The 20617-nt window shown below is 42.0% G+C and overlaps 1 protein-coding gene across 1 annotated transcript in view; it reads right to left on the minus strand.

Annotated features, from left to right (window-relative positions):
* SMARCA2 (SWI/SNF related BAF chromatin remodeling complex subunit ATPase 2) overlaps positions 1-20617 on the minus strand; it is a 110870-nt gene that overhangs the window by 60417 nt on the left and 29836 nt on the right. The window contains exons 7-11 of the mRNA XM_084278945.1: positions 13301-13427; positions 11894-12067; positions 11495-11668; positions 4515-4685; positions 717-770 (exon numbers count right to left, since the gene is read on the minus strand). Coding sequence (XP_084135071.1) covers positions 717-770; positions 4515-4685; positions 11495-11668; positions 11894-12067; positions 13301-13427 — 700 coding nt within the window. The remainder of the gene's footprint in view (positions 1-716; positions 771-4514; positions 4686-11494; positions 11669-11893; positions 12068-13300; positions 13428-20617) is intronic.

Consider the following 20617-nt stretch of genomic DNA (forward strand, 5'->3'; position numbering starts at 1 on the left):
CAAAACTTACCCCATTTCTGAAAATACTGAAGTTTTAGGAATGTTACATGTAACATTCCTTGTGCAACCGTATTTTTTTGCTACCTCAGCAAAAATATCGCTCATAAGACCAAAAGTAAAACAATAAATGTAATTCTCAAGCCTTTATATAAAATAAAATGGAACAGAAAAACAGCATTAACAGAATAGTTCTTAATGAGGCAGCAGACGCTCTGCTACTGAATGAAAAATATTATTCAAATGACACAGAAAAATTACCCACGTCCATATGCTTCTGAGAAAGAACTTTTGCATCTCTTAAGCTATTAGAATACTACAGTCTATCCTGTGTCTGAATGATAATTCCATGTAATATCAATAGTGTATTTTGTAAAAATGAGAAGCTAGAATATATTATGTTTACAATCTCATTTTACAATGTAAATGGTGTTTACACAGAGACTGCAAGAACACCATTTACTTTTAAGCCTGTATCAAAGCTGAGAGGGACTCTTCAGTATACTCAAGAGAGAGAGATTAAATGTATTTTTCTTTAAGTCTTCAACTTTGAGTCAAATAGGCTGCATAAATGCTGGTCAGGATAATTTTTCTTGCTGGTTATAAAGAACAGCTCTTCTTAGAGCATTTCTAGTCATGATTTTGTTTTTAGGCCATAGCAATGGCATGTAGAACAATCATTGGAGAGTTAAAAAACCCCTTCCTTGTAAAATTCATACCTCTCCATCAGGACCAAGACCAGACGCCATTCCTTCTGCATTTTCTTCAGCCTTCTACAACAAATGAAAAAGTGAAAAATATCATGGTCAGATTACAATTACAGAGAAAATACTTTATATGGTGTGTTTTGGACCATGAATATGTTTCACTCGATTTCTGAATAGCCTGGGATGCTCACAATTTAAGGTGTGGGTGGATAGAGATAGGCACAGAGTTACTACTGCACACACAAAACATTTACTAGTACGGTGTACCTACACCAACTCTAATCACTGCATTAAATCTGCATCTAAAAAGTGGCTGGCCTACTGAATTCCTGGTCCGCCTAGAGTTCAGTTGCTTACCAGAGGTTTCCCTAGGCACTGCACACTGAAATTCATACAGCACTTCTGATTTGGGTATGGACACAACTTTTTTTTTTTTGTCTAACAACTAACTAGAAAGGGTATTTAGGGAGTCCTTTGCACTGTGTTTCAATTAAGTTGAGACACCATTATGCAAATTACAACCAAGAAGAACCCTGGATTTCTTATCTGGATTAAGATAGATTTTCTTTTTCCCCAGGCATCACTCAGAAATAAGTAGTATTTTCAACAAATCCTGTCCTCATTTCCCCTACTTAAAAATATCAGGATAGTATGAGAAATTGGAAGACATGGGTTCTTTCTGAATTGGAACTTTACTAAACAATTCTCACAAAGAGCAAGAAAGGCAAGAATACAGCTTCTGCACCTGTCACAGTGCTTGATTTGTAATATTACAGCACAGTTCTGTTTTGTTTACAAATGTAAACAGACCAGACTAACAAGAACAGTTCTCTTAAACTGTGTTTTACAGGTGAACAATTTGCAAGCATTGTTAATGTGTGATAAATTTAGATAATCAGGTAGTTTCTTTTTTTAAAAGAAGTATAATTGAGGAATAGCCACACTTCCAAATATTGTGATGACTTTCAATAGTTCCTTCAGATCAAGCTTTGAGCCTTTGTTTTTGCCTTTGAAGTCCATTTTCCAAGGTATGAACTTCAAATGAACATGCAGCAGCACACATGGGTCAATTCTACTTTTTAAAAAAAGCTTATTCTTGTATCTTTTCACAGCCTTCATACTTCAGGACATATGCCTAATTACATTTGCCAACTACTCTTCCACCAATATTACCATAAATGAAATCTGGCTTGGCTTAATTCTAGTCTAAAACCTTTAAAATATTTATGAACTATAATACTCCTAGTATACAAAAAATAACCTGAAGAAGAGGCTTATAAATATTTCACTGGGCTACACAAATGTCATTGGTCCTGATCAACACAAACAGCTGATGCTCAGTTAGAATCCTACCAACATGAGCCTGAATGCTGCTTGTTCCAGAGTGTTCCAGAGTCATAGGTATGTTTGCTGACAAAGAAAGGAACTGTACCAGAACTAAAAAGTTAAGTGAACAGAGGGGGAGGATAAGTTACAATAGCACATATCTGATCTCAGGTGAATAACCTACACTGATCGAGGATACTTCCTCCTGGGATGAACAAGAGGAGAGGTGCACTCTTTTGCAGATGAGACTGCTCTCTTATACATAAAGATTGTTATAGCTTTGCTATAGTCAATGGAAAGAACCTTACAATTCAAAACACCACAAATAAGCAGTAAGCATCAGTGCTGCTCACTGTGCAAAGATTAGATCCTGTTATGAGACCACAAACATGTTATAAAAGAGATCAATGTAAATAATGACTCATATCTTGCACTTGCATTTTGGGCTAAGCAAAGATGTCTTTAATCTTGAAAAATTTGCTCATTGACAAGGAAATAAGCAATTTTATAGAAATAGGAAGCTATGCTTCCTTCATTCTCCATATGACAGGAAAAACTCCTACAGACAAAGGTGAAGGCTTGCAGAGAAAGTTAAACTGGTCCATCAGGTGAAAATTTAATCTCAAGGTTTGGAGGTTTTTTTAATCTACGACTGCAGTTGCAGTGTGGGACATTACATGAACAGGAGGCTGGAGACATATGACATAAATAAAGGAATGTGAAAAAAGCAAAGAGGGAAAATCTACCATAAAGATTCCCCAAATTGTAACCCCCCCCCAAAAAAAAGGAAATAATTTCAAATGTTATCATTATAAGAACAGATAGCATATAATGTGATCCCTGGCAAAGACAAGTACTTCTTCGTCTTCCACTTCCTCATTGCCATTTCTAGGAGAAAACCCTAGAGAACTCCCTTCTCTCATTTCTCTGGAAGTACAAAATATTTAACTCCAGGTATTAATAGATAAAACTTTGTTTTACATGGATTAAAAACATAAAAGGGTATTAAAAGTGTATGACTCAGGAAAAAGGCATAGTGCCCGCTAACTTCAATGAGTGCTGCAGATGTGAAGTAACAAATTTACAGAATGTTAAATTAAGAGTGCATCCCTGTATTCTTGAGAGATAAGCAAAAGCTTGGTACAAAGAACTTAATTATAAACAAAAATCTGCAAATGATCAAGACAAAGTTGAGATTTTTTTTTCTGTTAATCGTCCTTTAGGTTTCAAGCTGGAGTATTTATAAACACTGAATATTTATGGAACTTATTTCCTTCTTCCTTATCTTGACAGAAAATTGTATCTTTATTGACATGACCAGAAGGTACTCTGTACCTTTTACATACTTGAGCTAAATTATCATAGAAATATAAAGATACCATAAAAGTACAGTTTTGGAGGAATTAATATTTTTCATTAGAGCAGTGCATTTACTCCACACACTATCTCATTAAGGATTATCTGTACTGTGAATTCCATACATTAATCCAGGTCTGCTCTCACTGGCAATACAGGTCAAGAACTGCACGTAAGTTACATCTTAACATTGTAGGCGGAGGACTGTTCATATGTTAAGAACATACTCTCAATAAAAAGTACATAGGTTTTTGAGAGAGACAGTAGAAAACATGAGAGCATTTTTTAGGTCATTCATCTCCAAAATTAGTTTTTATATGCTGGTATTTATTAGCATATTTAGAGTACTGCTTGTAAACCATGTAAAGTTTCGTATCAGCAATTAGTTGCAAACCAGGCATAGAAATAGCTTTATAAAAATCCTCTTATGCATCCTGCAAGAGATGAAATGTACTGAGGTCACAAAAATTACTTAATGTCTTAATTTTTATTTCACACACAGATTTTTTTCCCTTTTTTTTTTAAAAAATAGTATTGCTCCGTTTCCACAACTAGTCTCTCTCACAGGGTAAAGTATTTCATACAAAGAAAAGTAATTTTGAAAAGCTTCAATTAAATGAACAAACCATGAACAATACTACAGGAAGAATACCCATTTACTATAATAAAACTACCCAAGTTCCAATGGTCCTTGTTTCCAATGGTCCTCATTTTCAGTGGTCCTACAAAATGTACTGAGCCAAGAGCATAATATGGAGGTCTAAAAAAATTACCCTATATGAAAGAGATGCACAAACCAGGCTTCTCCTAACTTCTTCATGTAACGTGTTTCAGTTTTATTGCATCCTTTTGGGATACTTTAATCTCAATTTATATGTCTGGCCCAATTTTGCCTCTACAAAGTTTATTAACAGGCCATAACTTTCTAATCCTGCCTTCTTCTCACCTAACGATAATTAATGATAGCACGTTTCATAGAAAATTCAGTGGAGAGAGATGAGTTAAGAATTTGACAGCGTAAATGATTTTCGATACTCTGGAATGACAATTGTGTATCACTACATTTATCAACATTAAAAGTGACTTTGAGGAGGAGATGGTCTTAAAATACCAGATGTAATTACTTGCCTTCTTTCTTCTCCTTCTCTTCTTCTTCTCTTTGGCTGCTTGTGCCTGTTTATGCTCCCATACCAGGTTAGTCAAGTTAGCCACATACTCGTCTGTCTGCTGCAATAGGTAGGCCAGGCGTCGATCCTTCTTTTGGTCAATCAACTTACGGTACCCTTCTTCATCTTCAGCCTAGCAATACAAAACAGACACCAGCCATGACAGCAATGCTTCCAAAGACACACCAACTAATTCCCATATCAGTGATCACTTGTCACATTATATAGGTCATTATGATCTGTGTAGGACAACTAGATGGATAAAGAGCTCGATAGATGATCATACCTAAAGGGTCATACATTTGCATTAGTAGATAATAGGATTCTAGAAACATAAAATCACAGAATGGTTTGTGTTGGAAGGGACCTGCAAAGATCATGTAGTTCCAACCCCATCCAACCTAGCCTTGAACACCACCAGGGAGGGGGCTGCCACAGCTTCTCTGGACAGCCTGTGCCAGGGCCTCACCACCCTCCGTGTAAAGAATTTCTGCCTAATATCTAATCCAAATCTACCCTCTTTCATCTTAAGGCCATTACCCATTGTCCTATCACTACACATGCTGATAAACAGTCCCTCCCTGTTTGTCCTGTAGACTTCCTTTAGGTTCTGAAAGGCTGCAATAACATATCCCCTTAGCCTTCTCTTCTCCAGGCTGAACAAGTCAAACTCCCTCAGACTGTCCTCATAGGAGAGGTGCTCCAGCCCTCTCATCCTCTTCACAGCCCTCCTCCGGACTTGCTTCAACGTCTCCATGTCTTCCTGTACTGAGGATGCCAGAGCTGGATGCAATATTCCAGGTGGGGTCTCAGGAGAGCATCACCTCCCTCAACCTGCTGGCCACACTTCTTTTGATGCAGCCCAGGATGCAACACGTTTTCAGGGCTGTGAGCATGCCAGCTCATGTCTAGCTTTTCAGATAGCAATAACACCCAAGACTTTCTTTGTAGGGCATGGAGGGTCATACTCTATCCAGAGACAATAAGAGGAGGGATACAACAGGGTCCATCCTGGGGCACGTCATGTTTAACATTTCTGTTAATGACCCAGAGGAAGGTATGAAGAGCACAGCATTTAAGAATATAGATGACATGGAACAGGAGGATACTAGTCAATATACTTGAGGACTGGGCTGGACTTCAGAAGGACCTGAACAGTTACTTGAACAGAAGTTGTAGCCTTTCTGATCACAGAGTTTTTTGAGACACGACTGAAAAAAACCCCTTGAGTGACCTGCTTTGAACATGCTGGTATTGCTCTGGGAAGCTAGTTGAACTACAGAGCTCCCTGTAACTCTATGGATTCTAAGCATTTCAAATTATAATGGACTAATGACTGGAAAGTCTACAGGACTTATAACAGGTAAAGGGGAAAAAAATAACATAATTACTTAACATCAAACCAAACAGATTACAATGTCCCCAAACAGAGATGCTTGGTAAGTCTCCTACAGATGACTTTTCAAAGACATGAACTGCAGGTAGTCCATAAGCACAGGAAGGACATGGGAGCTGGATGTGAACTTGCACTTAGTCCTTTTTCCAGTATTAATACCGGTAGATGACTTATCACCTTTCTACACTGGTGTTATTTTATCTTTGATACAGATCATTATCAGAGACAGCATCCAATAGATAAGCCATATCTCTGAGTCATTCTGGCACCTTCTGCATTCTTTATGGCACTGTGTATTAGGGGTAAGAGATACCAGGAAGTATTATTTTCATGTGCTTCACATATATCATGTAAAGATATAATGCAGCATTTGATCTTGTCAGAAAAAATACAATGAAAGCAGCAGAGATGCTTTTGTCAACTTTGGCTCAAACAAAAAAGGAAGTATACAACGACTGAAAAAAAAAAAAAAACCCTAAAAAACCTAAACATAACTAAGAAATATTTTAAGATGATAAATTTAAAAGACAACACTCAGGGAGATACAAAAGAATCTCCTGCCTTTCTGGAGACAGAACGTAACTCTAAAAGTTGGCAACAACAGCTGTAACATTCACCATCAGCTTGTAAAATTGTTTGTAAAATTCAGTTCTAAAGTTCAAGCATTCAGAACTACTATACTGGAAACCTAAGTTGTTATTGTTTTTTCATTATAATTGCTGAATACATTGTCATTGTAATACAGCAAAGATACTTCCTTTATACATTTGAGTTTGTCCAGACAGTATCTTTTAAAATCATACCCATGATCATTCCTCCACGCAACATATACTATCATTAATGACCTGTGACACAATCACAATTCCTAATCTTGGTCAGTGAAGTGTACTATCAATTCAATATTCCTGAAAAGATATGTGATAAATTTTAGACACAGCAGATTTCCTAGAACACATCAAACGTCTCAGAGGAGAGGCTTGTACAAATGTACATATCTTCATATTAAAAATTTATCACAACTGGGCTAAAACTAATTTAGGAAAAATGGCCCCATTAACATACAAAGTTTATTTTTTCAGAAGGATTTAACTGAGCAACAGGGGCAAAGGGTTCTGAGTGCAAAGACACAAACTAAAAATGAAGTGCTGTATCTATGGTGAGAGCTTAGCCACAGCCTTGATGAAACAGTGTTAGGAGAAAGCACAAATATTCTGGAAACATTGGTATCCCCTGCCATTTCATAAAACCATAAAATCACAGAATACCCTGAGTTGGAAGGGACTCATAAGGATCATCAACTCCAACTCCTGGCTCCACGTAGGGCCAGCCAAGTCAGAGCATGGGACGGCATGCATTGTCCAGATGCTTCTTGAACTCAGTCAAGCTGAGTGCTGTGATCACTTCCCTGAGGAGCCTGTTCCAGTGCCCAGCTACCAAAGAATCACAGAATAACAAGGTTGGAAGAGACCTTTGAAGATCACCGAGTCCAACCATTCCCATCCTATGTTAAACCATATCCCTGAGTACCTCATCTACCCTTTTTTTGAACACATCCAGGGAAGGTGACTCAACCACCTCCCTGGGCAGCCTGTTCCAGGCCCTGACAACTCTTTCAGTAAATTTTTTTTTTCTAATATCCAATCTAAACCTGCCCTGGCACAGCTTCATGCCATTTCCCCTTGTTCTATCTCCACTTACCTGGCTAAAGATACCATCGCCCACCTCTCTACAACCTCCCTTCAGGTAGTTGTAGGTGGTGATAAGGTCTCCCCTCAGCCTCCTCTTCTCCAAGCTAAACATCACCAGCTCCCTCAGCCATTCCTCATATGATTTGCCTGACCCTTCAGACAATTCCCCACCCAATGCATTATGGCTTTGTCTAGTTATATGCCGGACATTTTGTCCAGCAAGGTACTGTGAGACACAGTATCAAAAGCTTTACTGAAATCCAAAAACCTCCCAACAACTGGTTTCTCTTGGTCTTCAGCTGGGTGACCTTGTCATAAAAGAAAATCTGATTGGATAGGCAGGACCTTCTTCTCCTGAACCCATGTTGGCTGTGACCAATGACTGTGTTGTCCTTCAGGTGTTTTTCAGTAACTCCCAGCATGATTTTCTGCATCATTTTACCAGGAACTAAAGCAAGACTGACAGGCCTGTAGTTACCAGAGTCTTTTCTTACCCTTCTTGAAAACTGGGACATTTGCCAGCTTTCAGTCAACTGGGACCATTTCGGATTCCCAAGACCTTTGAAAAATAATTGAGGGAGGTCTCGCGATGACATCAGCCAGTTCCCCGAGTACCCTGCGATGAATCACATCAAGGCCCATGGACTTAAGTGGATTCAAGTGGAGCAGCAAACTTCCCACAGGTTCGGGGTTTACTAGGAATTTATCATTACTGCAGTCATAGTCCTGCAACTAGGGGCATGTGGAGTCCTGGAGCCCATCGACTATATTGAAGACAGAGGCAAAGAAGGCATTAAAACATCTCTGCTTTGTCTATGTCCCTGTTAGTAAGGTGACCACTCTCATCAAGTATCTGATCAATGTTCTCTCTCACCTTCTGTTGTTAACGTATTTGAGAAACTCCTTGTTATTATTTGCCACAGCATTGGTCAGCCTCACCTCTAACTGAGCTCTGGCCACGGGAATTTCTCCCCTATGAAGACAAACTGCGACTTTAGAATTCTCTCGCATTGTCTGACCTTGCTTCCATTGGCTGTGGAGACTTTCTTTTCCCACTGAAGCTCTAGGAAAAGATCCCTGTTCAGTCAGGCTGGCCTTGTGTCCCATCTGCATCATTTCCGACATTTTGGAATTTGCTGTTCTGCTGCTTTTAGATGGTGGTACTTAAAAAGTGACCAGGATTGATGGACTCCAATGCCTTCAAAAGCAGTTTCCCAGGAGACCTTACCAACCAGTTCCCTGAGCAGCCCAAAATCTGCGCCCCCCAATATCTAGTGTTGAAGTTTTGGAGGCAGTTCCCCTCCTCTCACCAAAGATTTTAAATTCCACTACTTCATGGTCACTATGGCCAAGACAGCCACCTCCCACCACTTCCCCCATGAGACCTTCTCTGTTTGTGAGCAAGAGATCTAGGAGGGCACCTTTCCTTGTCAGCTCCATTAATACCTGATAAGGAAGTTATCATCCAGTTGCCTTCAGGAATTTCCTGGACCTGTTTGTATCAGCTGTGTGGTGTTCCCAGTTAACATCTGGCAAGTAAAAGCCCTCCCATAAGGACAAGGACAGTTGATCTAGAGTTGTCTCTTAGTTTGTTGAAGAATAACTCACCAATGTCGTTGTTCTGGCCAGCCAGTCTACAGTAGACTCCCACAATCACACCCCCTTTGTTTGACCATTAATCCTTACTCAGAGACTCTCAATGGTGTCATTGCCAACTGACAGCTCGGTGCAGCCCAGCCCCCCCATTACATACAGCGCCACCGCCCACCCCTCCAGCCTTGCCTGTCTCTTCTGAAGAGCCTGTAGCCATCCGTTGCTGCACACCAGTCACAGGACTCTTCCCAGCATGTTTCACTTAAGCCAATGATGTCATACCTCTAGGACCCAGCCAGGCCTCCTAGCTCTTCTTGCTTGCTCCTCACGCTGTGCACATTGCTTAGAGGCACTTCAGATGTGCTTCAATGTACCCTGCACCTCCTGCAGCAGAACTAATGAACTCACTAACACACAGCGTCTCTGATCATAGCACACCATCCTGTTTTTATCACCAGCTGTGTGGACACACTCCAGCTGAAAAATTTTGGTCCCACCCCCAACTCTGACACCCTGCCTCTTGACTCACTGCTAGGGAACCTGGGTTTAGCCCCTTTAGATCATCTTTAAAGCCCTCTCCACAGCCCTACCAACTCCTGCACTAGGATCCTTTTCCCACTTTGGGACCCCACCTACCACCAGCAATCCCAGTGCCGAATAAATAATCCCATGATCAAGCAAACCAAAATTCCACTGAGGGTCCCAGCCTCTTAGCCATGAGTTGATCAGGGGTGTTTTTCTGCTCCTCTCAGTGTTCTTCCTGGTTTCTAAATGGATGGAAGAAAACACCACCTGTCCCCCTGCAGCTCTAACTAATCACCCCAATGCCCTAAAGTCCCTTTTGATAGCCCTCGGGCTTCTCTCTGACATTTCATCACTGCTAACCGGGAACACCAAAACTGGGTAGCAGTTGGAGGGCTGTAACAGTGTGGGAAGCATTTCTGGACATTTAAATTTGTTTCATATTTTTCAGCAGTGGAAATACTACTTATCACACCACATGTAAGACTGACATAGGTCAACCTCTCAATGTACAAAGGTATTTCTAAAATATCAAGATTACTTTTTTTTTTTAAATCGGCTCTTTTCTCTAATCTTTAACATTTTTATGAGCTTGTTTACATAGACTACTGGTAATCAACTCTTATTATAAAAAAAGCTCTATAATTCTGATTACTATGTAATTTTAAGAACAGCTCTAGGGCCTAAACATTTGTTATTCTCTTATGCAGGGCCTTTATTTAAATTCTGCACACACTTTTATTTCTAAAGATAATGGTCTTGATCTTGAAGGTCTTTTCCAACCTAAGTGATTCCATAACACTAAGGTTCTTTTATCACTTTTATTTTGTATTATTTCTGCATTTTATTTTGTGAATTTTAAAACCAAACTTTTCTGTTCTGCTCCACAGTGCGTACAGGTTTTGGACAGTGACTAGAGTTTTGAACTATATCTGTACCCATCTTAGACATTTACTGTTTTTTACCAGCATGTTTCAAAGTAAGCATGCTAATTCCCATTCAATTCCATGTTGGTAAAGTGTTAATAAAGCATTGAAAATAAGCTAACGAACACTTTGAAGGAATTTTTGCAACCCAAGTTGCTAATATACTTGTGCATATGCATTAATCTGTCTGAACCTTAAATTCCAGCATTATTTAACTCCTGAAAAAGGGGTTCTCTCCTGCAAGGAAGGGAAAACTATGTAACAGGAAGAAGGATTATGATCCTGGAGCATTAATGGGTAGAATTCGCTACTATTAATTCCCAAGATACATGCATTTATGCTATTGGTTACGTATTTCATATGTGAAATCATCTGCATGTATAAGTTGCAGAGTAATGCCATGAACAAGTTAAATCACACGGAATCTCCAAAACTATAAAACTAGAAATAAAGTACAATCCAGTATTCATACAATGGAGAAATACTCCTGTAATTATATAACACTGCTAATATAAGAAGGTCATGAGATTAAGTAGTGTTATAGATAAGTGGCTGCGCTAAGTTTTCATGCTGGTAGAAAAAACAATCTTAACAAAAACCTTAAAAAAGAAGTAGCTCTAAGTTAAAAACTAACAGTGTCACATCACTACCACTACCAGAAATACACATAATCAAGCTGCAGCAGCTCTATACTTTTTGCCTCACGGAGGTTTTAGTCTGCAAAAGAAATACATGGGTCTGGCTGAGACTGAAATACTAAAAAGATACAGTATGCAAATTCACCTAAAATAACCATATTCCTTCTTCCAGGTCTTACCATTAGTCTCCTCATTCTTTCTTTCTCAATTCTCTCAGTTTCTTTTTTCTGCTCACGCTCAGTGTTGGCATGCCAAGTTGCCACAGCTTTAGAAAGCTTCTGAATTTTCCCAGCAACTGAACGGTGGTACTCTTTAAAATCTTTAGCATGCTGCAATATGCTATTCAGATATTCCTAGAAAGAGAAACAGGTTAGTGCAGACACTTGGACAAAACAATGTATTTGAAGTTAGGAATACAGAAGTTCTAATCTTAGAATTTTCCAATTGCTTATCACATGATTTGGAGTTTTTTTAAATCTTAAAAACTAGAAAGGTAAATACAGTACATACTAGAAAAGATCTGCACAGCAAGCAAAGTGCATTTCTCTCACGGGGAAATAGCTCGTAAGTTAAAATACCTGATGCTTCTGCCTGCGTTTCCTTTCCTGTTCTATCTTCTGCTGTTTCTCAAGCTTTTCTGTCATACGGGCCTCCCTCAAAGTCTGGCGCTTGCTTCGTTTGTAAGCTTTGGAGTTCAATGCTGTCTCCAGCGTTGTATCACGACGCATGCAAGCTACTACCTCTTGCCTTAGCTAACAGTGCAAATAAGAAAGAAAGAAAGAAAACTTTAATTTTAAAACATGGAGGAACAATGTTAAACACTGGTTTGGTACAGTCAAACATTAACAGTCCAGAAGATGTTCCAGCCTCCTCTTCCCTTCCCATTAACGTTCTGAAAAGATTCTATACAGTTGCAGCAGCTATGTTCCACCTCTCTAAACAACTCTTAAATCTTCACAGGATAGACAAAAGTGTTAATCAGTCTTGGGTAATCATCACTTCTTCCTTCTTTACAAGATGTTGCAAGTAACTGTCCTGCTGCGATGCAGACAAGATGTTACACCATCAAAGTAGAACACAAATGCACAACATACATATTTTGCAGCGCTGTACCTGAACATAGCTGACAACTTGTTTCACTGCAGCAGCACAGGTGACAGCAGGGAGAGAGCTTGGAACAACATTGCCACAGTCCCAGCAGCAAAGCAAGGACGGCACGCTATTTTTCATCTGACCTCTGACAAAACTTGATTAAAGGAGTGCCAAGGGGAGAGGGAAGGAAGACTCGGACATCATGGCACAACTACTGCCAAGGCTTCTGCCAGGAAGTATTTTTGCTTGATTTGCCAAACCACATCTTTGTTCTTCCAAACTAGCTAGAAAAGCCAATGGCAAGAGGTCTGTTAAGAGTCTGGCAGTGTGATTCCTTTTCTGAAATTCATTTATTGACATATACAATCAACATCCAACTTTTGTCTTAGGTATGATCTTGTTACATTTAATTTTCAAATTCCCTGCATTACAGTAGAAATTCTGGAAACAGATCACAGAGAAATACCACACCAAATACCAACATGCAACTCTTCCTAAAACAAGGGGATCCTTGACAAACATTAAGTATGGCCACAAAGAGATGTCTATTGGGATTTGTGTTGAAAATCCACTTGCAGATGGTCCAGCTCTTGTTTGGTCTTTGTGCCAATGCCATGTTCCTTATTAAAGACACAGTTTTACAGATACACTTTTCAGACTTGGAGACACACCACAAAGAAAGCAGGAAATGAAATGAGCTCTTGCACATTTTTAAGAAAAAAAACTAAAGCTCAACATTTTTGTGTCTTCCTTGTTGGTTAAATTTGCTCTTATTCAAAGCCTCCTGCACAGGCTCAGTGCTGCTACAAAGTCTCTTGCCAGTTTACTCTTTGTTACATGAATACATTTGCATGTGACCTCTATGAGAACTTTCCTGAAGCTAAAGGCATTACCTGGCGCTGGAAATTCAGTAATCTGAGTGCCTTCAACTCCACTGTGGCTTTGGTTCGCAGATCAGGTGGAAGAGAACCAGGCAAATTCTCCAGCTCCTGGATTCTGTGAGCAATTCGAGCCTGTAGCCTAAGTAAATAGAAAACTGGGTAAGACACCAGGCGAAATCTTTAAGTGGTTATCAAAATTATACAGTAAAAAATAGCCAATTTCTCTCTGGCATTTGTTTGGCTACTAATTGTTTCTGAACTAAAAAGCTTTTGCAGAAACGGCATTAGGTGTCCTTTTCCACTTTGGAAAGAAATTGACAAATAATGAAATTGGCTCTTGATCCTTCTTTTAATTTTGACTAAAAGTATACACATGAAAAGAAACTTAAGAATTTTATTTTACTTATATAGGATTCATCAAAGACCCTTCTTTCACGGGTGCTATTTTAATCACAGCAGTCAGTGATGACACAGACAGAACTTCCCTCAATATCTGGAATTCTGCTTGCTTATTTTATCAACAAATTAGATGTTCATTTGTAAAATATTCACACTTACATAGCTGTTACACTGTAAATCAAATTGCATTTTACTCTTCATTTACAAGCTCCTTTTGCATTCATTTGAAATTCAAGAGAGAAAGAGAGAATAATGGACAGGACAGACAGAATTTCATTGGTTTTTTTCTTTCTTCTTCTCCTTTTAATATTGAAAAGAAATATCACAGAGCTAACAATTGCATAGGTGTCCTGGTTTTGGTCAGGATGGAGTTAATTTCATTTGTAACAGCGGATGAATGCTGTGTTTGAGAGTAAGATGGGAGTAGTGCTGATAACACCCTGTTTCTAGTTGCTGTCAGACAGTCAAGGACTTTCTCAGCTCTTCATGAGAAAGGAGGGGCAAAGCCAGGACAGGTGACCCAACTGACCAAAGAGAGTATTCCACGCCAGTTACGTCCTGCCCAGGGTATCGGGGGCTGACGGGAGGAAGGCCTGGGTCGGCTCCGGGACGCGCGGTTCTTGGGGGACGGTCGGGTTCTGGGACGGCTCTGGGTGGCACGGCCTGAGTTGTGTGGTTCGGTGAGAAACTGCATTGTGTATCAACAGCTTCATATATTTTTGCTTTGAAGTCCTGTTAGTATTGTTACATTGTATTTTTCTGTTATCTTAGTAAACTATCCTTATCCCAACCCACGGGCCTCTTAATTTCTTGATTTTGGGGTTATTTGCCCCTTTCTCTTCCTTTTCCCTTCCCTTACTTCTCACCCCCCTTCCCCTTCCCTTTAACCTGCCCTTTTTCTTAAAGGAGCAGGCAGCTGCGTGGATCTTGGCCCTCAGCCGGGTGAAACCACGACAGTCTTTTTGGCGCCCAACGTGGGGCCCGAAAGGTTGGGATAACGGTAGACCTGACCCTGACTGGATTGTAATTAAGTCAAAGTTGTGATAAGCACTTTGATTTAAGCAGTCTCTGGTCACGATGCTCCGGTATGTGTATAAGATTTTGCTGCTCTGTCTATTCTTTAGACCGGCAGGGATTAACAATGGCAGCTGGTATGGTGGGAGTACAGAAAGAAATATCTATGCTGTTTTCTCTTCCTTTGGGCTAAATACAACAGCTCTGGTAACAGTTTTTGAAAATTTCCAATACCCCTGGGATATTCAAACTAGCATTTTGCTGTTGTTGTGTTTGGTGAATATGGTTCTGCTTTTGTTAAATATTAAGCAAAGGTTTATGAATACCACTCAAGAGTGTTCTGCGAGGCCAGATAATCATGAGTGGCAGGGTACGTGGCAGAGTATGGGCAACTACCTAGGCACTTTCTCACGTCCGATGTTTTGGAGTTTCACTCCCGAACAGTTACAGGACCCTGATAAAGTGGCTGCATATCTGAAAAGAAATTGCCGTAAGTTTCCCAGAGATGCACAGTTTACTTCACTGTGCTGGGCCCTGGCCACTATTTACCAAACACTGCTTGATAGCAGTCAGCAGTGTCAGAGGGAAAGGAAGGAAAACAGACCAACTGAAACTGCAGCTACTGTAACCACTGGGACTAACACTGAGGCCACTGTAACTTCTATGACTAGAACTGTGGCTACTGCAACCTGCCCAACTGAAACTGCAGCTACTGTAACCACTGGGACTAACACTGAGGCCACTGTAACTTCTATGACTAGAACTGTGGCTACTGCAACCTGCCCAACTGAAACTGCAGCTACTGTAACCACTGGGACTAACACTGAGGCCACTGTAACTTCTGTGACTAGCACTGTGGCTACTGCAACCTGCCCAAGCGATGCTGCAGCTACTGCTGCCCCTACAGCAGATACTGCCGGTAAAACAAAAAATCAACCCACATCAGTGTCTGTTGCTCCCGTACGAAAGAGGAAATACACAAAGAAAGTTGTTCCTGTAGTGAAGGATGAGGATGAGGATGAAATTGAATCAGGGCCACCCGATGAAGGTCAGGATAAAGCGGGGTCATCTGATGAAGGTCAGGATAAAGCAGGGTCATCTGATGAATCTCAGGATAAGGCAGGGCCATCCAAACCATCTCAGGATAAGGCAAAGCCATCTCAACCATCCCGGGATAAGGTTGTTCCATCTCAACCATCTCAGGATGAGGTTGTTGTTACACGATCCCTGTCCCTGAGCGAGCTGCGTGAAATTCGAAAAGATTTCAGCCGCCGCCCAGGTGAGCACATCATCACTTGGTTGCTCCGATGCTGGGATCACGGAGCCAGTAGTCTGGAATTAGATGGCAGAGAGGCCAAGCAGTTGGCATCCCTAGCTAGAGAAGGAGGCATTGATAAGGCAATTGGGGAAAAGCCTGAAATCCTCAGCCTCTGGAGGCGACTACTGTCAAGTGTGAGGGAAAGGTATCCCATAAAGGAATACATCACATGTCAAACACCCAAGTGTAACAACCTAGAGGCAGTTATCCAGCACCTGAGAGAATTAGCTGTACGGGAGGTAATTTATTATGATCTGGACAACCCACAGCTTCCCTCTGATCCTGATGACGTCCTATGCACCCCAGATATGTGGCGTAAGGTGGTACGAAGTGCACCAGCAGGGCACACCAATTCATTGGCAACAATGGACTGGAGTGATACGTATCCACCAACCGTATCTGAGGTGTCCAGCCACCTCCGGAGATATCAGGACAATGTTTCTCTCTCTGTGATCGCAGCAGTAGAGAAACTGGTCGAGCGACTTGACGAAAATGTGTCCATCTCCCAACCCGTATGCAGCCATGTTGCAGCTATTGGGAGAAAGCGTCCATCATCCCAGAAGGGAGGATACAGTAGGTACACACCGCGAGAGACGCTGTGGTTTTACCTGCGTGACCATGGTGAGGACATGATGAAGTGGGGTATGCAGCCCACCTCAGCCCTTCAAGCACGAGTAAATGAGTTGCGAGGTAAAGGAATTGCACAACGCGGTTCTGCCAGGAAGAACGCTGCACCAGTGAACAGCCAACACAGTCAGCAACAATAGAGGTGCCCTGCCTCCAGCCAGGTGGAGGAGAGGGATAACCGTGTTTATTGGACTGTGTGGATCCGATGGCCTGGCACGTCAGACCCACAAGAGTACAAGGCTCTGGTGGATACTGGTGCCCAGTGTACGATAATGCCATCGAATCATGTTGGGACTGAACCTGTTAGCATTTTTGGAGTGACAGGGGGATCCCAACAATTGACTGTGTTAGAGGCTGAAATGAGCTTAACTGGGAAGGACTGGGAGAAACACCCAATTGTGACTGGCCCAGAAGCTCCGTGCACTTTAGGTATGGATTATCTCCATAGAGGTTATTTTAAGGACCCAAAAGGGTACCGATGGGCTTTTGGAATAGCTGCTTTGGAGACAGAAGAAACTGAGCAATTGCGTGGCTTGCCTGGACTCTCAGACAATCCTTCTGTTGTGGGGTTGTTGAAGGTCGAAGAACAGCAAGTGCCAATTGCTACAACGACAGTGCACAGGAGACAATACCGCACTAACCGGGATTCCCTGATCCCCATCCATAAGCTGATTCGTCAACTGGAGAGTCAAGGAGTGATCAGCCGAACCCGCTCACCCTTTAACAGTCCCATATGGCCAGTGCGGAAGTCTGATGGAGAGTGGAGGCTGACAGTGGATTATCGTGGCCTAAATGAAGTCACTCCAGGTATGAGTGCTGCTGTACCGGACATGCTGGAACTGCAGTATGAACTGGAGTCAAAGGCAGCCAAGTGGTATGCCACAATTGACATTGCAAATGCTTTCTTCTCAATACCACTGGCGCCAGAGTGCAGGCCACAGTTTGCTTTCACCTGGAGGGGCATCCAATACACATGGAATCGTCTGCCCCAGGGGTGGAAACACAGCCCCACCATCTGCCATGGACTAATTCAGACTACACTGGAAAAGGGTGAAGCCCCAGAGCACCTGCAGTATATTGATGACATCATTGTATGGGGCAATACAGCAGAGGAAGTATTTGAGAAAGGAAAAAGGATAATTCAAATCCTTCTAGAAGCTGGTTTTGCTATAAAGCACAGTAAAGTCAAGGGACCTACGCAAGAAATCCAGTTTTTAGGAATAAAATGGCAGGATGGGCGTCGTCAGATCCCAATGGACATTGTCAATAAAATTGCAGCTATGTCTCCACCAAGCAACAAAAAGGAAACACAAGCTTTCTTAGGTGTTATAGGTTTCTGGCGAATGCATGTCCCAAACTACAGTCTCATTGTGAGCCCACTTTACCACGTAACTCGGAAGAAGAATGATTTCCAATGGGGCCCTGAGCAGCAGCAAGCCTTTGAGCAGATCAAACGTGAGATAGTCCATGCAGTGGCCCTTGGGCCTGTCCGGACAGGGACAGATGTTAAAAATGTGCTTTACACTGCGGCCGGGGAGAATGGCCCTACCTGGAGTCTCTGGCAGAAAGCACAAGGGGAGACTCGAGGTCGACCACTGGGGTTTTGGAGTCGGGCCTACAAAGGCTCTGAGGCCAATTACACTCCAACAGAAAAGGAAATACTGGCCGCCTATGAAGGGGTTCGAGCTGCTTCAGAAGTGATTGGAACTGAAGCCCAGCTCCTCCTGGCACCCCGACTACCGGTGCTGGGTTGGATGTTCAAAGGGAAAGTCCCTTCCACACACCATGCCACTGATGCTACGTGGAGCAAGTGGGTTGCACTAATTAGTCAGCGGGCTCGAATAGGAAACCCTAATCGCCCAGGAATTGTGGAAGTGATCACAGACTGGCCTGAAGGCAAAGATTTTGGGATGTCACCAGAGGATGAGGAGGTGACACGGGCTGAAGAAGCCCCACCTTACAACAAACTGCCAGAGAATGAAAAGCAATATGCCCTTTTCACTGATGGCTCCTGTCGCCTTGTGGGAAAGCAACGAAGATGGAAAGCTGCTGTGTGGAGCCCTACAAGACGAGTAGCAGAAGCCACTGAAGGAAAAGGTGAATCAAGCCAGTTCGCTGAGGTGAAAGCCATCCAGTTAGCCCTGGACATTGCTGAGAGAGAAAAGTGGCCAATGCTCTACCTTTATACTGATTCATGGATGGTAGCCAATGCCCTGTGGGGTTGGTTGCAACAGTGGAAAAAGAACAACTGGCAGCGTAGAGGCAAACCCATATGGGCTGCTGACTTATGGCAAGATATTGCTGCCCGGTTAGAGAAGCTCATTGTAAAGGTACGTCATGTTGATGCCCATGTGCCTAAGAGTCGAGCCATGGAGGAACATCGATACAACCATCAGGTAGATAAGGCTGCTAGGATTGAAGTGGCTCAGGTAGACCTAGACTGGCAACGTAAAGGTGAATTATTCCTAGCTCGATGGGCTCATGATTCCTCAGGTCATCAAGGGAGAGATGCAACATATAGATGGGCTCGAGATCGAGGGGTGGACTTAACCATGGATGCTATTGCACAAGTTATCCATGAATGTGAGACGTGTGCCGCAATCAAGCAAGCTAAGCGCTTGAAGCCACTTTGGTATGGAGGACGGTGGATGAAATACAGATATGGGGAGGCTTGGCAGATTGATTACATCACCCTCCCACGCACCCGCCATGGCAAGCGTTACGTGCTTACGATGGTGGAGGCAACCACTGGCTGGCTAGAAACATATCCTGTACCCCATGCCACTGCCCGGAATACAATCCTGGGTCTTGAAAGGCAAGTCCTATGGCGACACGGCACCCCAGAAAGAATCGAGTCAGACAATGGGACTCATTTCCGAAATGCTCTCATAGACACCTGGGCAAAAGAGCATGGCATTGAGTGGGTGTATCACATTCCTTATCATGCACCAGCCTCTGGGAAAATTGAGAGATATAATGGTCTCTTAAAGACTACCCTGAAAGCGATGGGTGGTGGAACATTCAAACACTGGGATACACATTTAGCCAAAGCCACATGGTTAGTTAACTCTAGAGGATCCACCAATCGATCTGGTCCTGCCGAGTCAAAATTTCCATGTACTGTAGAAGGAGACAGAGTCCCAGTGGTGCATATGAAGAGTATATTAGGGAAGACGGTTTGGGTCATCCCTGCTTCAGGCAAAGGTAAACCCATGTCTGGGATTGCTTTTGCTCAAGGACCTGGTTGTACTTGGTGGGTAATGCAGAAGAATGGAGAAGTTCGATGTGTACCCCAGAGGGATTTGATTTTAGGTGAGACTGGCCAATATAATTAATAAGGTAGAAATTGTATTATAATAATTGCTCTGTACATTCATTATTGCTATTATTGCTGTATGTTGTTGTATGTTGTACCAATGGAGTTACAGCCGGAGTCATACAAGTCAATGAAAGAAGAGTGCCACGATGACGGGACCAAGACCTGGTGTTCCAAGAACTTTTTCCTCCTTCCCTTTGAAAATGAACATCTTTGATTCACAGACTATGAATATGGACCATGTCAGATGTATCGGTCGACAGCCCGAGATGTAGCATGCAACGATCCAATGGCGCATACTGACACCACGAGAGACTGTTACGACGAATGAAGCCTGAAGATCATCATGGACTAAATGTTCATTCACTCAACAAACTCGGAGGAATGGACTAAGGGAATAATACCTGTATGCACATATGTGCGTATACATGTGTGCACACATATATGTGTGTCTGAAAGAAGAAATGGTTGGATTTGGTCATGACGTAAATGGTATGGAATAAGGGGTGGATAATGTCCTGGTTTTGGTCAGGATGGAGTTAATTTCATTTGTAACAGCGGATGAATGCTGTGTTTGAGAGTAAGATGGGAGTAGTGCTGATAACACCCTGTTTCTAGTTGCTGTCAGACAGTCAAGGACTTTCTCAGCTCTTCA

This window comes from Gallinula chloropus, assembly GCF_964237585.1.
Source record: "Gallinula chloropus genome assembly, chromosome: Z".
NCBI lineage: Eukaryota > Metazoa > Chordata > Aves > Gruiformes > Rallidae > Gallinula > Gallinula chloropus.